Source organism: Dendrobates tinctorius, unplaced genomic scaffold (assembly GCF_039654945.1).
Source record: "Dendrobates tinctorius isolate UK_male_01 unplaced genomic scaffold, ASM3965494v1 ptg000177l, whole genome shotgun sequence".
Taxonomy (NCBI): Eukaryota; Metazoa; Chordata; class Amphibia; order Anura; family Dendrobatidae; genus Dendrobates; species Dendrobates tinctorius.
This window is the reverse complement of record NW_027361844.1, coordinates 322,753-343,192: the sequence shown is the minus strand read 5'-3', so window position 1 is coordinate 343,192 and position 20,440 is coordinate 322,753. Positions and strand designations below refer to the sequence as shown.

Here is a 20,440-nt window from a genome sequence, read left to right as displayed (position 1 = left end):
TGCAGCCCATTTTTCTTCAAGTGCTTCCTTATTGCTCATCTTGAAACAGCCACACCACTAGTTTTCAGAGAATCCAGTATTGAAGCTGTTATGATTTGTGGGTTTTTCTTTGCATCCCAAACAATTTTCCTGGCATTTGTCACAGGTCACACGTGAGGATATTACCTTTAGTAGCCATTCAAACCGATTTATGTCAACTCCTGTGCATGTTATCAGGCCAAAATAACCAGGGTATGTAAATTTTTGATCAGGGTCATTTGGATGTTTTGGGCTGTCATTATGATTTAAAAAGAGAAAATACAGAAGTTTGACAACAAATGGCTTCACCCAACCACTAACCATGAGTGGAGAAAAAGTTTTGGTGTTATAATTCATATTCTTTGAAAAAAGGCCAAGGAAGCAAAAATTCTGCCGGAGTATGTAAACTTTTGAGCACAACAGTATCTCCATCAGTTTCTTTTCCAGGTAATTTGTATAGGGGGCCAGTCGAAATATATGATGTATTGTCTTTAACAAAACATTAAAGTGGAATTGCCCACCCAGTCTGTGTGTTATGAACAAATCCACCATTTTTTTTTTTTACTTGGGTCTAAGTGTCACCCACCTCTCCTTTGTACTATTGTTTAGTTCCATGTCGGTCTACTTGCTTCTTCTGGCAAGGATGTTGCATGACTGCAGCCAACCAGTGGCAACAGGGTTGACCAACACGTCGCTGTTATGGCCAGTGACTGGCTGCAGTGGTCATGTGCCATCTTTCCAGAAGATTAAGAAAGTAGATATTCAAGGGACATGGGCAGCAGTACAAGTGGGAAGTGAGGGATCAGTAGGGGAGTATAGATTTATATTTATTTTCCAATACAGTAGGCTTATTTTAAACCTTGAGAACAGGTGGAAAACATTTTTAGGATGTCGTCTCAAAAATTATTCAAAATTAGCCTCGTCTGATCACCGTAAACAACATTTTAGCACATGCTAGACACTTAATACCTCTTGCTGTATGAAATTGTTCTCTCTAGCTTATGGGGCACTTACACTGGCAAATTATTGAGAATGAGCGTTCCCGATTGGCCAGCGTAAACAAACAGGCTGCGTATTGTGTTCAAATAAATCGTTTGTTGGGTGAAATAATTTTAAGCTTGCTGAGCGCATGGTGTTAAAAGACTTCTGTCAGCGTAGCATTGACAGGTATAATGCATTGCAATGCATTATACCAGTGATCAAAGTAATAAAAGTTAAAGTGCCCTAGAGGTGCTAAGTGAAAGAGTAAAGAAAAAAGTTTTGTAAAATTATTTTCAAAAAAATCCTAAAATAAAGAAAAAAAAAATTATACCAATAAATACATTTATAACAAAATAAAGTATACATATTTTATATTGTCGCTCCCAGTCGACCTGATCCATACAACTGTCATCTTGTCCCTCAAAAACCTAGCCGCCATACAGCTCTGTCAGTTGAAAAATAAAAAAAAAATATAGCTATCAGATTATAGTGATATGAAAACAGTTATTTTTTTTTCTATAAAATTGTTTTTTTATTGTGCAAAACATAAAATATAAATGTGGTATTGCTGTAAATTTTACTGACCCAAAGAATAAGTCTGCTTTATCAATTTTATTGTAGACAGAACAGCATAAAAAAAATCCCCATAAACAATTCCTGAATTGCTGTTTTTGTTCATTCTGCCTCCCAAAAATTGGAATAGAAAGCGAGGAGGATGAAGATCACGGACGCTGTTGTGTGATTTGAAAAATAAAATATGATTTAATGTACTTAGTATATTAAGCCATGCAACTTACTAAAGTGCTCATGTTATCACTGGTGTCCCAGCCTACAGATACCAGCCCAGATCCTGGCATATCCACTTTCTGCTTGGGCATAACAGAGAGCATTTCCAGTGTCTGCACATGATCTGCTGTGTGTAGGGAGCTGGCTGACCTTCCGTAGATAAAGCAGCCCATTTCTGTCATAGCTAGTGCAGAGACAATGAAGGGGGCTGGTTTAATTACTGAAATAAGTCATCCCCTTTCACAGACAGCACTGATGATGTGCCGACGCAGGAAACGCTCTTTTGTGTTGACCACAACACGGAAATCAATTTACCCGGGATTAAAGTGATTATTTTTTCTTGTAAAGTTTTGGCACCTAAAATTTCTAGATCTTGATGGAGTTCAGATGTTATATGTAAGACTTGTCACTCGATGTATGCTCCTCAGACCAGGGGTAGCATGAATTGGGGTCTGGCTGAGTGAACGCAGCCAGGTCTGTTTTCTGTGAAATGCTCCAGTGTAGAGATAACATAGCTTGAAGAGCCGACCAGGGAACATAGCCAGAAACTTGGCTTCTACCTGCTCCCCTCTAACTGATTGACAGGTGCCCCCATGTTATGTATTCTCTGAAACACCAGAGCATTTCTCGGAAAAACAGGGGTGCAGCCCGGCTTGGATTCATGCTGCCTGCGGTTCGGGAAGCAGGAATCTACTTATGGGTTGGCTATAATTCTCACAATGCACATTCAGAGTTTTATGCTTCTTCTTATGATACACAAAATATTATGAAATTATTCCTCTATTGTTAACAGATTATCCCTTATATGAAACAATATGAAGCGGACACATTTAGCAAAAGTCATGAGCAAATGGCTTTGTATTGGAAGGAGTGTCATGAGGCGCACATGGTGAATATGCACAAGCGTGAGCGCGATAGAGGTGAAAGCAAGCTGAAATTTCAGGTATCTGTCATTGTCCTTAAGGAAGAAAAAACGAAAACCTAATAACTTCCCCCCAAACCACTTTTTTTAATTATGTAAACTGTTAGTGGCACACTGTTTCCATATTACTGTTCCCGAATATTACGGTATAAACTGTACCACTCTTCTCTTTGAATTGTAGTTTTCTCTTTCTCTCTGTGGTCTCACAAGAGAGAGAAAATATCTGATCGATTTTTGTTCCACCTCTGGAACTTGCATCAATTTACACAAAAGGAGTCTCTCAATCTCTCATTCTGGCTGTCCTCTGACCACCAGTGAGTGTAGAGGTGTCAGCACATGCTAGTTCTCATCATTCATTGTTATAGGAGTGAAGAATACAGCTCGGCAAACACTCTTGGCTGCATTTATAATTCCTATACCAATGGTGGAGAGAGCCTTCGACTGCGCTGCCACCTTTACACTCACTGGTGGCTGGAACAGGGGATCGGGGGGACTCCTTTACAGTGAGCTTAAGGCACAATTTTCCCCTCATGCTTTATAGGAATTTTTTTTGGAGCCGTTAAGTAGAAAAGCACGTCAGGAGAATTTACGCTACAATAGCATGTTAAAGCAAATCAACAGCCAGTACACTGCCACTTTACGACAATGGAAAGCAGCACAAAGATACCTCGCCTGTGAACGTGGACCTTGGGCTGACAGGTTAGGGTCATTGGAATGCTCTTTCTTTGGTCACCTCTCTATATCTGTGTCTCTTAATAATCTGTACTGTGTTTTCCTCTAAGAAAAGAGAACTGGGACTACTGGAAGCTCTCCAATGTAGAGAACTACTCACGTATGAGGCTCAAACTGGTGCAGAATAACAACTTTGACCGTCATTTAGAAGCTAGTAATTTGCGTGATAACTTGGGTAAGTTCATATTTAGATCATAACGTCTCCTAAATGTCTCTTTTGAAAGTATGTCATTTGCAGTATGTTCTCTTTTAAAAATACTGTGTTTTTTTAGATCTTGTCTTTATCCCGCATTTGTCAAACAGAATTTGGATTAAAACACTTATATTTATAGATGAAAAAAAATCTAATGATCAATTCATTTGACTGCATTGCACACACTTCTAATGTCAAGATAAAACTTCTTTATTTGTATTTCTTAGATATGACATTATTACATTGTTGTGTTTCATCTATTTTATGTCATGATAGTTAGAGCTGCAGTTTTTTTTTTTTACTGAAAGAAATTTATAATGATGAGATGATATCAATATTTTCCCGTCTCCCATGACGGCACACATGAGAGAGGGGATCCGCCCAGTCAGGACAGGAACCCTACTGAAGATAAAAGGGCGGTACCTCTCCCTCGCTTCAGTTGGGTTTCCTGTCCTGACAGGGACCCGTGCTGAAGACAGCAGGTCACACTTACCTGCCCCTCTCCCGTGCCGGCGTAGAAGATCAGGCTGGGCTCCTGAGCGCTGGGCGTCGGGATGGAGGAAGCGCTGTCCGCGGGTCCTCCGGGGCTCAGCGTCCGAGCGGGCGCAGGAACAGCACGGCGGGGGTCCTGGGGCTCTGCCGTGGCTGCCGCGCCTCCCTCTCCCCCTCTGCCGGTGATTCCCTACTCTGGAGCAGCTCAGGAGCGTTGAGGGAGCGGCCGCTTCCGGGTCGCGCTCCTCTGACGTCACGCGCAGGGCACGCTGGGGAAGGGGCGTGCCCGCGTGACGTCGGAGGCGGCGCCGACAATTCAAGATGGTGGCGCCCATGGTGAAGAACGCCGATCGGTGGAGAGAGATCCCGGCGGTATGGCAGGGGGGGGAGGGGCTGTGGGGGTAACCGGAGGAGGCGGAGAGTGCAGTGGATCCCCCTTACATAAGGGGGATGACCACAGAAGACACACTCATGCCCAAGGCTTCAGAATGGAAGTGGGGCAAGACGAGCAGCGTCAGCAGCAGCGACAGCAGCAGTGTCAGCAGCAAGACCTCTCGCCAGATGCCAGGCCGAGCCACCAACATACCAGGAGCAGTCGCTCAAGTGGTGGGAGCGGCAGTCATAAGCGCAATCGGCATGACTCTGGGACGTCCAGGAGAAACGTCACGAGTGCATCTGAGGAGCCTCCGAGATCGGTACCCCTGATTGACAGCGGTGGTGAGTGATCTACGTGAATGTCACCCTTATGGTAATGGGGTTCCATTTTCTCTGATCACTAGGGGGCGAGGAAGGCCAGCAGCAAAACCAAAAATAGAGAATGCGCCCTATGTAAAAACCCGCTGGCAGATCAGTGGCAGAAAGATCTCTGCGCTGACTGTATTAACAGGACTATACAGGAGGAGACCCCTGATTTGGTGACTAGTCTGAAGGAGTTAATACATCAGGAGGTGAAAGGTTCCCTAAAGGCAGCCCTTAAAAATAAAAGAAACCATAGAAGGAGCTCCGATTCAGAGGCCTCGCCAAAGCAGAAGGGGCAGGATAGATCTTTGTCCCCCTCCACCTCCTCTTCCTCTACGCAGTCCTCAGAATCCTCCTCGGACAGCGATATAGGCGGCCGTCCATGTTTCCCAACGGAGGACGTAGAAAAACTGGTCAAGGCCATTAGAGCTACAATGGGCCTTAAAGAAGAAAAAACTCCCAAATCATTAGAGGATGTAATGTTTGGAGGACTGGAGGAAAAGCGAAAGCGTACCTTCCCTGTAAATGATAAAATAAAAGCGCTAATTGACAGGGAATGGAAAAAGACAGAGCGGTCAGGGGGCTTACCTTCCACATCAAAGAGGAGGTACCCCTTTGACCAGAAGGACTCAGAAACCTGGGAAAAAGTCCCAAAAATTGATGGGGCTGTAGCCAGATCCTCAAAAAAGGTATCCCTACCATTAGAAGATTCTGGCGTGTTGAAAGACCCGCTTGATAAGAAAGCAGATGGGTTTCTGAAGCACATCTGGGAAGCTTCAGCAGGGGGATTGAAGCCAGCAATAGCCGGTACCTGTACCGCTCGTGCCCTCATGGTCTGGCTGCAACAAATAGAGGACCAGATCAAGGATAGAGTTCCTAGAGACGAAATTCTAGCTAATCTAACATTGGTGCACGGAGCAGCGGCTTTCCTGGCCGATTCCTCTGCAGACTCCGCAAGATTGACAGCTAGAGCAGCAAGCCTGTCAAATGCGGCAAGACGAGCCCTGTGGCTTAAAGGGTGTCCCGGAGATTTACCCTCTAAGCACAAGTTATGTTCCATTCCATGCGATGGCCAATTCCTCTTCGGGAAAAAACTAGAAGAGATTTTGGAGCATGCGGGGGATAGGAAGAAAAGCTTTCCCCGATTTCCGGGAGAACCTAAGAAGCAGCCCTTTCGGAGGAGGAGATTTAACAGGGGTCGTCCCCCGGGAGATAGAAAAAGCTGGGACTTTAAAGAAAAAAGAGGATCGGGCTATATGTTTAAAGGACCCTCCACTTCCTCCAAAAAATCTCCCCAATGACATTGGGCCGGAGGTAGGGGGAAGGCTTTCTCTCTTCCTTTCCGCCTGGGCAAATATCTCCCCCAGTACATGGGTCCTAAATATAATCAAGGACGGCTTAAAAATAAAATTCATCCGTCCGCCCAGGCATACCTTCATAATAACACCCAGAAGGAAAGCCCAAGAGCAACAGCTGGCCCTGGAGACGGAAGTCTTGGGACTAGTGAAAAAACAAGTCCTACAGGAAGTCCCAGCGCAAGAAGGAGGAAGGGGGTTCTACTCCCCCCTCTTCTTAATACAAAAACCAGATGGCTCTTGGAGAACCATTGTCAACCTGAGGAGACTCAATCAGTGGATAGACAATTGCTCCTTCAAAATGGAGTCAATCAACACGGCCACACAGATCCTGTTCCAGCATTGCCTCATGGCAGTGATAGACTTAAAAGATGCCTACTATCACATCCCAATCCATCGGGCGTATCAGAGATATTTGAGAGTAGCGCTCTATATCCAGGGGCAGGTGAGACACTACCAATACGCAGCCCTTCCGTTTGGCCTGTCTACAGCCCCCAGGGTATTCACCAAAGTGATGGCCGAAGTAATGTCTTTTCTGCGATCCAGGGACATAGTGATCGTCCCATACTTAGACGACTTTCTGGTAATAGGGAGGTCGGAATCCCACTGCACACTTCAAGTGAAGGAAGTAATAGCAACTCTAGTAGGACTAGGATGGATAGTAAACATCCCCAAGTCAAGGATAACCCCAGTAAAAGAGCAATCCTTCCTAGGGTTGATATTGGACTCCGAGCAACAACGCTGCCTCCTACCAGAGAGGAAAGTGACCAAGATAAGAGGCCTAGCTCGCACAGCAATGCAAAGGCCAAATATGACACTGAGGAACGCAATGTCCCTTTTAGGCTCACTGACATCATGTATACCCGCAGTAACATGGGCGCAGTACCACTTAAGGCAACTACAGTGGGAAGTCCTGTCAGCGCAGAAACAATTAAAAGGGCATTTAGAAGGCAAACTATGTCTCTCAGTGGCTGTAAGAGATTCCCTGCTCTGGTGGACTGTAGAAAAGAATCTAACAGCTGGTGTCCCGTGGCAAAAACCAGTCGAGGACATCATTACGACAGACGCGAGTGCCACAGGGTGGGGAGCACACCTGAGATCCCATACAATACAGGGGACCTGGTCCTCACTAGAAAGCGATCAGAATTCAAATGTAAAAGAACTATGGGCAGTGGAAAAAGCCGTGAAACATTTCCTTCCCTTACTTCAGGGCCGCCACACCCGGGTCATGACGGACAATCAGGCAGTAGTAGCCTACATCAATCATCAGGGGGGAACGAGATCTCGGGGCCTCATGCAAATATCAGATCTACTCTTCCAGCTAGCAGAACAACATCTGTTATCCATCACAGCATTGCACATAAAAGGGGCAGAAAATATACAAGCAGACTTCCTGAGTCGCAGGCATCTAAGACAAGGGGAATGGTCCCTAAACTCCCGAGTCTTCCAACAAATAGTTCAGGCCTGGGGCAGACCAGAAATAGACCTGTTCGCTACCGCACACAACCGGAAGGTCAGGAAGTTCTGCTTGCTAAATCCAAGGGAAAACCCCTTCGCAGTAGATGCCCTACAAATACCCTGGAAGTTCATCCTGGCCTATGCATTTCCCCCGATAACAATGGTCCCAGTAGTAGTCAGGGAGGATCGGGCAAGAATAATTCTTATAGCTCCTTTTTGGCTGAGAAGGCCTTGGTTCTCCCTTCTGAGGCTCATGTCAGTGACAGATCCATGGATACTACCAGAGATTCCAGACCTGCTTTCCCAGGGACCAGTGGTCCACTCTCAGGTGAAGGGCTTCCATCTAGCAGCCTGGAATTTGAGAGGGCGCTACTGAGTCGCCAGGGATTCTCTCCAGGGTTAGTCTCCACCCTGTTGAAAAGTAGGAAACCAATAACATCCCAAATCTATGGTAGAACGTGGAAAAAGTTCCTAGACTTCCTGGGGGAACCTTTAGGGGATGTAGCTCCAGTGGGACCTATCCTAGAGTTCTTACAGTCGGGGCTGCAACTGGGGTTAGCCACTAACACACTCAAAGTTCAAGTCTCAGCTTTGGGGGCTCTATATAACTGCAATTTAGCAGCCAATAGGTGGGTGTCCCGGTTCATTAAGTCCTGTGGCAGGTCAAGGCCGGTCATTATCCCAAAGATACCACCCTGGGACCTGAACCTAGTTTTGGAGGCTTTAACCAAAGATCCCTTAGAACCACTACTAGAGCTGTCACCAAAGCTACTTACACGTAAAACGGTCTTACTGGTAGCCTTAACGTCAGCCCGAAGAGTCAGCGACCTACAAGCTCTGTCTATATGTCCTCCTTATACACAGATCTTGGATGACCGAGTGGTTCTAAGACCAGACCCGGCCTATCTCCCCAAGGTAGTCCAAAAGTTTCATAGGACTCAGGAGATCTCCTTGCCGTCGTTCTGTAACAATCCCAGAAACCCGGGGGAGCAAAAGTTCCATACATTAGATGTAAGAAGAGCCATAATACAATATATGTCAATAACTAGTCAGTGGAGGAAAGATCAGTCCCTTTTTGTAGCCTTTCAGGGTAGTAGAAAGGGGCACGGGGTAGCTAAAAGTACCATTGCCAGATGGATCAGGGAGGCCATTATGTTATCCTACTCCGCAAGTGGCGCTCCGGTTCCAGAAGGCATCAAGGCTCACTCCACCAGAGCCGTGGCTACCTCCTGGGCAGAGAAGGCTGAGGTATCGATTGAGCAAATTTGTAAAGCCGCTACTTGGTCCTCACCTTCCACCTTTTTTAAACACTACCGACTTGATCTGTCTTCCTCTACTGACCTAACCTTTGGTAGAAGGGTGCTGCAAGCGGTGGTCCCTCCCTAAGGTGTCTTATTCTACAAAAGTCTCTCATGTGTGCCGTCATGGGAGACGGGAAAACACCAAGGTTACTTACCGGTAGCCGGTTTTTCCGGAGCCCATGACGGCACCTGTATATTCCCCCCCTTTTCACTCCTTTGGTGTGCACTTTAGTTTGGGTGTTTTTTAGTTAGATATAATGTGGTGATAGTTTTACCATGTGTACTAACCCGGGGGGCCTCTCATGCTCTGTAAACCAACTGAAGCGAGGGAGAGGTACCGCCCTTTTATCTTCAGTAGGGTTCCTGTCCTGACTGGGCGGATCCCCTCTCTCATGTGTGCCGTCATGGACTCCGGAAAAACTGGCTACCGGTAAGTAACCTTGGTGTTTCTTTTTCTCCATGTCAGTCTGTATCAAAAAACATATATAGAAACTTCGGTATTTTCATATTGGGCGCCAAGGCTCTTTATAAGGAAGTTGACACTAAAGGTATTGTCACACTTAGCGATATCACTAGCAATATCGCTATAACTTGTGATGTTATAGCGATATTGCTAGCGATATCGCTGTGTGAGATACTTACCTACGACCGGCTCCCCCGCTGGTTATCGCTGATCGCGTGAGAACGTCCAGGACTGCTTCTCGTCGTCAGCTTCCTGCGGCGCTTCCTGTGGAGAGACGAGCCGGGCCGGGCGGGAGGACGTCAGGATCGCCTAGTGTGACAGGTAAGTAGTGACCCCCGACCCCTGCGATGTCGCTGGTGAGATCTGCCTGTGTGGCAACTCACTAGCGACCACTTAGCGATGCACCAGCGATCCTGACCGCGTCATATCGCTGGCCGGGATCGCTGGTGCATCGCTAAGTGTGACCGTACCTTTACATTAGCTGCAGAGTGTCAGAGTCTGGACAATCTGTCACTGTGAAGATATGGGGAGCAGGCACAGCTGTGAGATCACCTCTTATGATTGGTGGATCCTGTGTTGTTAGTTGTGTATAGAAGTATTTTGTGTCATTGTAATCCTGCCTCTGATAAGGAGTCTGGTGAAAACTCTTACTGAAAGCCAAGAAGTGTGGTGTTCAAAAAACCTCATGGCCAGTGTGAGAATTGCAAGATTATTATCCACTTAACGACTGCAGTCGTTAATGGGCCTTATTCCTGATCATTGTTTTAAAACGGCGGTTGGGAATAGGTGAATATCGCCCCACTTCTGATCCCCGCAGGCTGCAGCTGTACATGACCGCTGACACCCTGCAGACGGCTTGGGGCTGATTGGAGCCTATTAACCTCTTAAATAGCGCTATCAATCACAACAGCAGTATTTAAGTGGTTTAAAGACCTCCTACGGCAGGATTGACCCCACCGGCAATCGTAATCGAGGGTGCCAATCTTTGCCACGTACCCTGCTGTCATCTGATGACCTCAGGGTACAGTAGCTTGTGAGGAGATCTAGGTATAAGCCTGGTATCAGGCACAAGTCAAGTGAGTTGATGACAGGTCTCAGGCTCTGTACGCAAGTACTGCAGTGCATGAGACCAACGATCAAAATAAAAATATACATGTCCCACAGAGGGACTTAGTGAAAAAAAGTTAAATAAAATAAAAAAAAGTAAAGAAAAAAAGCTCACAGAAATCACGTAGCGATGTTTTGCCACTAAAAATGCAGCCTTTGTGATAAAACAAAGATTAACCAAAAAATCTTACACATAATTGGTATCGTCGCGTCCGGTACAGCCTGATCTATAAAACTGGCCCATTATGTATTCCATAAGATCATGCAAAAATAAATTAATTTTTGTAAAATATAAGTTGTAAAAGCAACAAAGTCTTAAAAAAAAAAAAAAAGATGGATACCACCAAAACAGGCGCCAAACGGACTTCAAAGTGTCTCCATCTGCCTCATTATGGTGGGTGGTCTTGTCTGGGTCTAAACTGCATTTTTATGGGATTTATACTGTAACCCCAATGTAAGTGCTCAGCGTACAACACAAGATTGTGATCCCTGTCTTATACTGAAAGTGCTTAAAAAAAATGTTATGTACCCCAAAATGTCACCAATAAAAACCCTATTTTATCCTGCACCAACCCAGCCCCCACTGAGGTTCGTCATCTGTCACTAGAACTATAGGGGGTTCCCACGTTACTGGTAGAATGAAGACTCTGGAAAAGCGATGGCTCCCTCCCAAAAAAATCAATTTACCATAATTCTGTGATCTAAATGCCTCCTCCATCTGAGTCCCACTATGCCTAAACGATAGTAAGCGGCCACATGTTTGGTATTGTTGTAGTGAGGAGAGCGCACTTAATTTACAAGGTGGGTGTCATCAGAAACACAGCTGGGCACAATGTATGGGGGTGCTAAAATTTATGGGGGCCCTACAGTGTATGGGCACTAAACTGGCAGATTTGCAATTCTGCAGACTAAAGCCTGACGTAGATGTTACAAAATTGTCACTGCAGCTGTAGATAAACTCAATGAGAGGTGCAGTTTCTACAATGTGGTCACTTTTGATCTGTGCTCCAAAGCGAAATAGCGCTCCTTCCTTCACAGCCGTGACATGTGGCCTAACAGTAATTTCTGACAACATATAGCGCATCTCCGTGTTCGGGAGAAATTGCGCAATAAATCACATTTTTACCACTAAAACATTTTTTTTTACATGTCCCAATAAAATTTTGTGATGCACCTACACTCCCAGATGAAATCCTTAAGCAGTGAAGTTTCTAATATGGGATTACTTGTGGGAATTTCTGCTGTTCTGGCATCTCAGAGGCTCGGCTAATAGAGCCTATAATCTATTCAAACAAAATCAGCATTCTAAAAGCAAAAAGTAGTCCTCTATCCCATCCGATCGCTGCCGTGTGCTCAAACAGTAGTGTACAACCACATATGGGGAACGGCCATGTTCAGTAAAAATTGCATAACAAATTATGAGGTCCATTTTCTCCTGTTACCCCTTGTGGAAATTATAAAATTGGAATTGGCACTAAAACAGTATTTTAGTGAAGAAAATGTTTTCACATCTAAATGTTATAATGTTTTGTGAATAACCTGTAGTTTAAGAATGCTCAGTACACCCCTGGATGAATTTGTCATTTCATTTGGCTCTGCACACCCCTGGATGAATTTGTCATTTCATTCTGCAAATGCGACATGGCATTCACAAATCTATTCCAGACAACTCTACGCTCCAAAAATCAAATAGCGCTCTTTCCTTTTTTAGCTCTGCCATGTGCCCAAAGAGCAGTTTTTGACCACATATGGGGCATCATCATGTTCGAAAGAAATTGTGTAACAAATGATGAGGTCTGTTTTATCCTATTATTTATTGTGAAAATTACATATTTGGGTTTAAATCAATATTTTAGCAGAAAATAAACTAATTTTTGTTTTCACATCCTCATTTTAACCCCTTAGTGACGGAGCCAAATTTTTTAGATCTGACCATTGTCAATTTATCTGTTAATGACTCTGGAACGCTTCAACAAATCCCAGTGATTCTGAGTTTGTTTTTTTTCATGACACATTGTACTTTATGATAATGGTAAATTATAGGTCAATATGTTTTGTTTTTATTTATAAAAAATATCAGAAATTTGAGAAAAATGTTAAAAAATTAGCTATTTTCAAACTTTGAATGATTATCCCTTTAATCCAGACAGTCATACCACAGAAAAAGATTCATAAATAACATTTCCCACATGCCTGCTTTACATCAGCACCATTTGTAAAATTTCCTTTTATTTTGTTAGCATTTTAGGAGGTTTAAAAATGTAGCAGTAATTTTTCATTTTATCAAGGAAATTTACAACATTTATTTTTTTAGGGACCTATCCATTTTTTAAGTGACTTTGGGGGTCCTATATATTGGAAAACCCCCAAAAGTTATACCGTTTTAAAAACGGTACCCCCTGCCATATTGAAAACTGCTGTCAGGTAGTTTATTAACCCTTCAGGTCATTTTCAGGAATTAATGCAAAGTGGCATGACAGAAATTAAAATGTGTATTTTTACCACCTAAATGCCGCTAACTTCTGAACAGGTTACAACAGCCGTCAGACTCTAAGGCCGCTATTTGTTCTTGAATTGCCATGGCAAACATCAGGACCACACAATCATGATCTCAGGGTGCCAATGGGGATAAAGAGGGAGCCCCCACACTCTGCTATCCATTTATATGATATTGTCACTATTGACAGCAGCATTTAAGGGGTTAAAAAGATTTGGACGGTGCAAACACTGATCGTGGCTGATGCAGCAAGTTGTCAGCTATAGTGTACAGCTGACGGCTACTAGATTGTCACCTGTATGGGGATGCTATTCTCTTACATCTCACATCAGTTAAGACGTATTGGCGGTCATTAAGGGGTTAAAAAGTTCTATGAAGTACCTACATGTTCAGCAAGCTCAACACCACCCTAGATGAATTCCTTTTGCGGTTTAGTTTCCACAATGGGGTCACTTCTGGGGGTTTCTGATGTTTTGGTACCTCAGGGCTCTGCAAATGAGACAATGGTGTCAGCAATCTACTCCAGCCACATTTACATTCCAAATACCAAATGTTGCTTCTTCCCGTCTGAGACCTGCCGTTTGTCCAAACAGAACTTTTTGACTACATGTGGGGAATTGCCATACTCAGAAGAAAGTGGTCAACAAACTATGTTATCAAATTTTGTGTAGTACCGGTGAGTTAAAAATGCTCACTATACCCCTGAATAAAATCCTAGATAATCCTTGCTGTTTGGGCACCTTTTAGGGGCCGTGCAGGTGCAACATGGTGACCGTAATCAATTTGTCAAAAAAACAGGCGCAGTCCGGCCGCAAATTGACGCGGAATTCGAACGACTCATGCCACCGCTACCGTCGGGAGATCTGCGGCGCTAGCTGCTGATCTCCCAACGGTTGCTGCGGGTCATATCCTGCCGCACGGAGGTCAGCGGCGACACAGCCGGGAGATGACCGGCGCAGCGCTCAATATGCGGATGGTACCCAGGGTCCGGAGGAGAGGAGACTCTCCTTCAGGCCCTGGGTACCATAAACCTGTAAAAAATAGAATTAAAATAAAAAATAGTGATATACTCGCCTTCCGACGGCCCCCCGGACTCTTTCCCTCCTCTCACCACGCGCCCGGCCTCTTCCGGTCCCAGTAATGCTTTGCGCAAAAGACCGCTGATGACGCTGCGCTCTCGAGAGAGTGACGTCATCTCCGGTCCTTTGCACTAAGCATTACTGGGACCGGAAGATGCCGGGAGCGTGGAGAGGAGACTGGGGGCCGTCGGAAGGTGAGAATAGCTTTTTCTAATTATTTTATTACATTCTATCTTTTACTATTGATGCTGCATAGGCAGCATCAATAGTAAAATGATGATCACAATTGTCAAACACTATGCTTGACAAGTGTGACCAACCTGTCAATCACATTCCAAGCGATGCTTCAAATCGCTTGGAATGCACTTGAATTCCGCGCGCGAAAATCGCATGAAAACGCATGTTTTCCGCGGGAAAACGCATGCGAATTCGCATGCATTTTTCCAGCAGCGGGAGTCGCATGGTGGATCGTCCTGGACGATCTTTTGAACGTCGGTCTCCTGCTGGCCATATTCTAGAGTACCAGATGTGTTAGAATCGGGCCACCATCTAGTGTGTGTGTGTGTGTGTGTATATATATATATATATATATATATATATATATATATATATATGTGTGTGTGTGTGTATATGTGTGTGTGTGTGTGTGTGTATATATATATATATATATATATATATATATATATATATATATATATATATATATATACACACCACTTTGCATTAATTCCTATGTAGCTCCTGGAGAGTTACAAAAATGTACCCGGCAAGTAGACCTATAGGAAATGTTATTTATTACCGTATTTTGTACAGCATGACTGTTTTAAAGATTGAAATTTTTAGGTTAAAAATGACTCACTAAGGGGTTAATTTTTCCTTTTATAACATGAAAAATATACAAAAATTGACAGATATTCTTTTTTAAATACAGTATTTCCATAAAGTCATGGTGCACTTTTGACCAGTCACTGGAAAGCACCAAAAGATGATAGAAATGTGAAATTTGCTCCAAATGAAAGAAAAACCCTCCCAGTTTCATACCTGTTCAGTGCAGTTCGATGTGGGCTATATTTGGTGCCCTACATACATCCAAACGATTGTGAAGTTCTGGCCACACATGGGTAAGGACATCTGGTGTAACAGAGTGAATAACGTCTGTGAATCTCTGTTTTAAGGGATTAATAATGTTGATACGTTCAATGTACATAAGTTGCTTCACATAACCCCAAAAGTAAAAGTCTAAGGGTGTCAGATCCAGGGATCGTGGTGGCCATGGCTTGACAAAACCCATGCCTATCCGCTGGTCAAAAGTGCACCATGACTTTACGGACAAACTGTAGATGTAACGCACAAAACAGATTTAAGCAATAGTTTCCCTTAAGAGTCACTTTCAAATGTAGTGTGGTGTTTGACGATCACACTTGTTTGTACGACTGTGACTTCTGCCTGCTTGGAGCCCATTTCTGAGAAAACATGCTTGTCATATCTAGGGATTATCCAGAGTTCAGGAGCAAATGACAGTGTATTTATTACATATCACGGTCCTTTTTTACAGGTGTCCAACATACAGAACTGGCTAGCGAGTCCCTACTGTTAGAGGCTGTGAAGCAAGTTAAAGTTAGCGACTTAGAAGATGATGGGCTGGAGCTCGCTGAAGAGGACAGTACAGTAACAGTGTAGGTTCTTATTTCAGCTTTTCATTCTTTAGTGTATATTTACATCAGTTTTTTTGCCCATATGTTGTCTATTGTCAGTCCATTTACCTTTGTTGCCATACACAGTCATGGAGCACATATATATGGGTATTTGCTGGTCTTCTAAATGGAATCTTCAGTAGAAGAATTAAAAAGATTTTACTTAAAGTGAAAGAAAAATGTTAAACTCCTAGTTAAGATGTTGAGTCCACTTCTACTAAATTCTTAACTACTTGTGTTCAGTCATATCTTTTCTATATTTCTGTATCTTCCGTCTCTGGATTGACAACGCATAGTACGGACTTGGGAGACGGACACAATTGTGCTGTTTACAATGTTTTTCGTTCAGTGTCATATAGAATAAACACTTCTGGAAACCAAAAGGGCGAATCTGGTACTATGCTAATTATGCAAATTGTCTCTTCAGAGAGGAAGAGGACTAGAGCTCTAGTGCCACCTATTGGAGGTAGCAATCCTAAAAGTCAATGTTGACCCATTAACGAGCCTAGTTACATGACTTAGGATAAAAGCTTGGCTTTTATCCTAAGTCATGTAACTAGGCTCGTTAATGGGTCAACATTGACTTTTAGGATTGCTACCTCCAATAGGTGGCACTAGAGTTCTAGTCCTTCCTCTCTGAAGAGACAATTTGCATAATTAGCATATTTCCCAGAGGAGCATTGTGGCTTTAAGTCTCCTCACCTCGACATGCTTAGCATGTCATTCTCCGCAAGGAGAAATGATACTTCTTGGATATCTGGTACTATGGAAACGCTTCATTGACGATGTGGTTTTTATATGGTCTGGTGGGTCTAGACTTTTAGTGGATTTTATTAATGAATTAAATAAAAATTGTTATTTTTTAAATTTTACGGCTACCACCAGTTTTAAAGAAGTACATTTTTTAGACCTAAATATTTTTATAGATGGGAACACTATCCAGACAAAATTGTATCACAAACCTACGGACTCTAACAACTACATATCTTTAGATAGCTGTCACCTTCCAGGTTGGCTCATTAACATTCCAAAGAGCCAATTCATACGAGCCCATAGAAATTGTTCCAGGTTGGCCGACTTCAATGATGAAGCTACCATTTTAACAAAAATGTTTTCTCAGAAGGGTTATAATATTCAATCCCTGCAGAATGTCAGGGATTTAGTAAGTAAAATACCCCGTGACAAGTTACTTCGACACAAAACGAAAGAGATTGATAACACTATTATGGGGGAAATTCCAATCATTACTCTGTATAATGCCAATAGTCATATTTTCAGAAAAATTGTGACCAAACATTGGAGGATATTGAAGAACGATAAAGTCATTGGGGTGTTATTGCCGGCACATCCTAGGTTTATTTTTAGAAGAGCTAATAACTTGGGCAATATAGTAGCTCCCTCTATTTTAAATCCCTCAATGACCTTTAGCCTCCATTCACAACAACATCCACATGGTTTTTTTCCCTGCAGAAAATGCGCCCCTTGTAAGAAATTAGGGGTGAGTAAACAGTTTTCCATTTCTAATAAATCCAAAGAAGTCGCGATTAAAGATTTTATTACGTGTGACACAAAGGGGGTGATATATTGCATTATGTGCCCTTGTGAAAAACTCTATATAGGGCGTACTAAACGTCCGCTACATGTTAGGATTGGAGAACATTTGCGGAATATCTGCAAGAAACACACAGGACATCCCCTTTCCAACCATTTTTTGCTACACCATGGAGGCTCCATAAGGAATATTAAATTCACAGGTCTTAAAGTAGTCAACAAAAGTTGGAGGAAAGGCAATTTTATACACCAGATGTCCAGAGAGGAAACCCGATGGATATTTGAACTGGATACTTTGATTCCAAACGGTCTGAATAGTGAGATCGAACTATTTGCTTTTAATGTATGAGAGTCTTTTTTTTTTTTTTTTTTTTTTTTTTAAAGTGATGCAGGCTATATAAGAAGGATCTGTGCTACATGGGGCTATCCCTGAGGAAGGAATCTGAGATTCTGAAACGCGTAGGATTAGCATTCAAGCCCCCTGAGCACTTAGTTGTGCTCCTTAGCCTGTCACGTGATAACCCACGTGACTGTGACGTCACGCAAGGTCCTGAAGCGTCTCTGCACCTTGCAGGCTTCCCAGCGAGGCTCCTGTACTTCATACAGACGGCCGATACAGATACAGATCTATAGATAGGACGTTAGTCAACGGCCGGGATTACGTCTTTTCTTAAGACCCTGATCACTTTCTGGCTTTTAACTTTTGGACGTTATCTCCCTGTGGAACTTTTATGAGAAGGACCTTCTGACTTCCTGGATGTCAAGCACCGCTCCTGGGATCTCAGTGCCAGTATGCTAATGTTTGCATGAAAGGTAATACATCTGCTATCTCAGCCCTGCTTTCAGGCGTTATCTTTGGCATGTTAATTGCCTTACAGGACTTATCCCTTTAAGCCCCCGTTACACATAGCGATATCGCTAGCAATATTGCTGTAAAGTCACCGATTTTGTGACGTTATCGCTGCATGTGATACTTACCTCCGACCGGCTCCCCCGCTGATTATCGCTGATCGCGCGAGAAGCTCCTGGACCATTCCTCGTCGGGCGCTTCCTGCTGGGCTTCCTGTGGCGCCGATGAGCGACGCATGGAGCCGGGCGGGAGGACGCAGGATCGCCGCGTCTGACAGGTAAGTAGCGATCCCCGTCCTCAGCGATGTCGCTGGTGAGATCTGCCTGTGTGGCAGCTCACTAGCGACCACCTAGCGATGCACCAGCGATCCTGACCGCGTCATATCGCTGGTCGGGATCGCTGGTGCATCGCTAGGTGTAACGGTACCCTTAGGCATACATTTTGTTGTGAGTTTCTAAAACTTCTATGAGAAGGAATATTTGATTCCTGGCGTCAGTATTTTAATGTTTGCATAAAAGGGAATCCACATGCCATTTCAGTTCTATTTTCTGGCACATGAAATTGTCCTATACGATTTAACCCCTCAGGTATACACTTTAGTGCGAGTTTTTCATCGTTTTTTTCCCTTTTGGTATATTTTATTGGACGGACGGAGTGGTTTTGTCCTGAAAGCTTGCTGCTTAGGTTATTTCATTTATCTACTTCTGGAAACCAGTTCACAAAAAAGTTGTCATGAAGTTGGGTTAGGGGTGCAACAAAATGAAAACTAATGCAAACACCTCACAAAATACAGAGATTTACTTCTTTCATCTGAAGATATAACATTTCAATCTCCATAGGCTTTTTTATTATTGGGTCCCCCATAAACTTTAGCTGAAAGTTATCCAACCCAGCTAAACATCTGATGTGTATGAAGGCTCCCAACTTTCTGGACAGAGTGAAGGATCAGGCATTTGGGATTTCAACGTTTCTTTTGTTTTCTGCAAGAGAAGTCACTGTCAGAGTAGGCGAGCAGCAACTTTCCAATTTCTCTAGTGGGAAAACATATGAACTCCTGACCAATCTGAGCGCCCATGTGTATGGTGGAGATGGGAGATATAGCTGCCTGTCGAATGAATGGAATCTCATGTCTGACCAGCTTAAAGGGGTTGTTCAGCCTTAGACTGCAGACATGTAGCCTGTGTTCCGTCAGACTTGTGAATCTGTACAGCGCTCACACTACGCACTTTGATTAGTCTCCGGGACTGGGCGGACAAGTGACCACTAGTATCTGATTTGCACAGTTTTGGCCACATTACAACTAGACGTATCTGGTTTCACTCAGTGCACTTGCATTAAGCTAAGCCACTCATATCTATTCGGCACATGTCCCCATGTATGAAAATCACATACTTGCAGTTACACTTCCATCACTGGAGAATCCTCATAGCGCACAGTGTGCACGAAGTGAGGATTCACAAGTCTGCAGTCGCTGTAAGGCCGGGCAACCCCTTTAAAGGGAAGGTGCCGCAATTTTATATAATTTGCAAAAAAAGAGTAAGTAACAAAACATGTTGTTAAAGCAAATGTTGTACTAACTAGGATTTATGGTTTGTTTGTAATAATGTTTTAATGTAGCCACTGGGCGCTGACATCTTGATTTGCAGATCTGTGGAGGACTCATACAGTCTGCAAATATGGCTGTCCCTGGACATAGGAGACTGCGGTCGGCTCCCGACCCCACCATGCAGCCTCATTAGCAGAGAACTGGGCACGCCCCTGTGGGCTGCACCATTCACTGCTGTAGGTGTGGCTGGGCTCCATTATACTGTAGCCCAGTGCTATGTGCTGAGCTCGACTTTCTGCACCATGCTTCCTGCTCCAGCTCCACTGTCCTCCTTCTCTGTCTCCGCCTCCTCACTCACACACAGCCCCAGTGATCTCCGGTAATCTGACACCTTTGCTTTTATAGTGACAGTGACATATACAGTGGGGCAAAAAAGTATTTAGTCAGTCAGCAATAGTGCAAGTTCCACCACTTAAAAAGATGAGAGGCGTCTGTAATTTACATCATAGGTAGACCTCAACTATGGGAGACAAACTGAGAAAAAAAAATCCAGAAAATCACATTGTCTGTTTTTTTTTCATTTTATTTGCATATTATGGTGGAAAATAAGTATTTGGTCAGAAACAAGCAATCAAGATTTCTGGCTCTCACAGACCTGTAACTTCTTTAAGAGTCTC

At 43.7% G+C, this 20,440-nt stretch overlaps 1 protein-coding gene across 3 annotated transcripts in view; it reads left to right on the top strand.

The window, feature by feature from the left end:
- The window catches only part of NBEAL1 (neurobeachin like 1), a 363,036-nt gene that overhangs the window by 248,229 nt on the left and 94,367 nt on the right, over nucleotides 1–20,440 (top strand). For all 3 annotated transcript variants that reach the window (XM_073551440.1, XM_073551438.1, XM_073551439.1), the window contains 4 exons: nucleotides 2,579–2,728; nucleotides 3,249–3,406; nucleotides 3,490–3,614; nucleotides 15,678–15,798. In XM_073551440.1, the coding sequence (XP_073407541.1) occupies nucleotides 2,579–2,728; nucleotides 3,249–3,406; nucleotides 3,490–3,614; nucleotides 15,678–15,798 (554 nt within the window). The remainder of the gene's footprint in view (nucleotides 1–2,578; nucleotides 2,729–3,248; nucleotides 3,407–3,489; nucleotides 3,615–15,677; nucleotides 15,799–20,440) is intronic.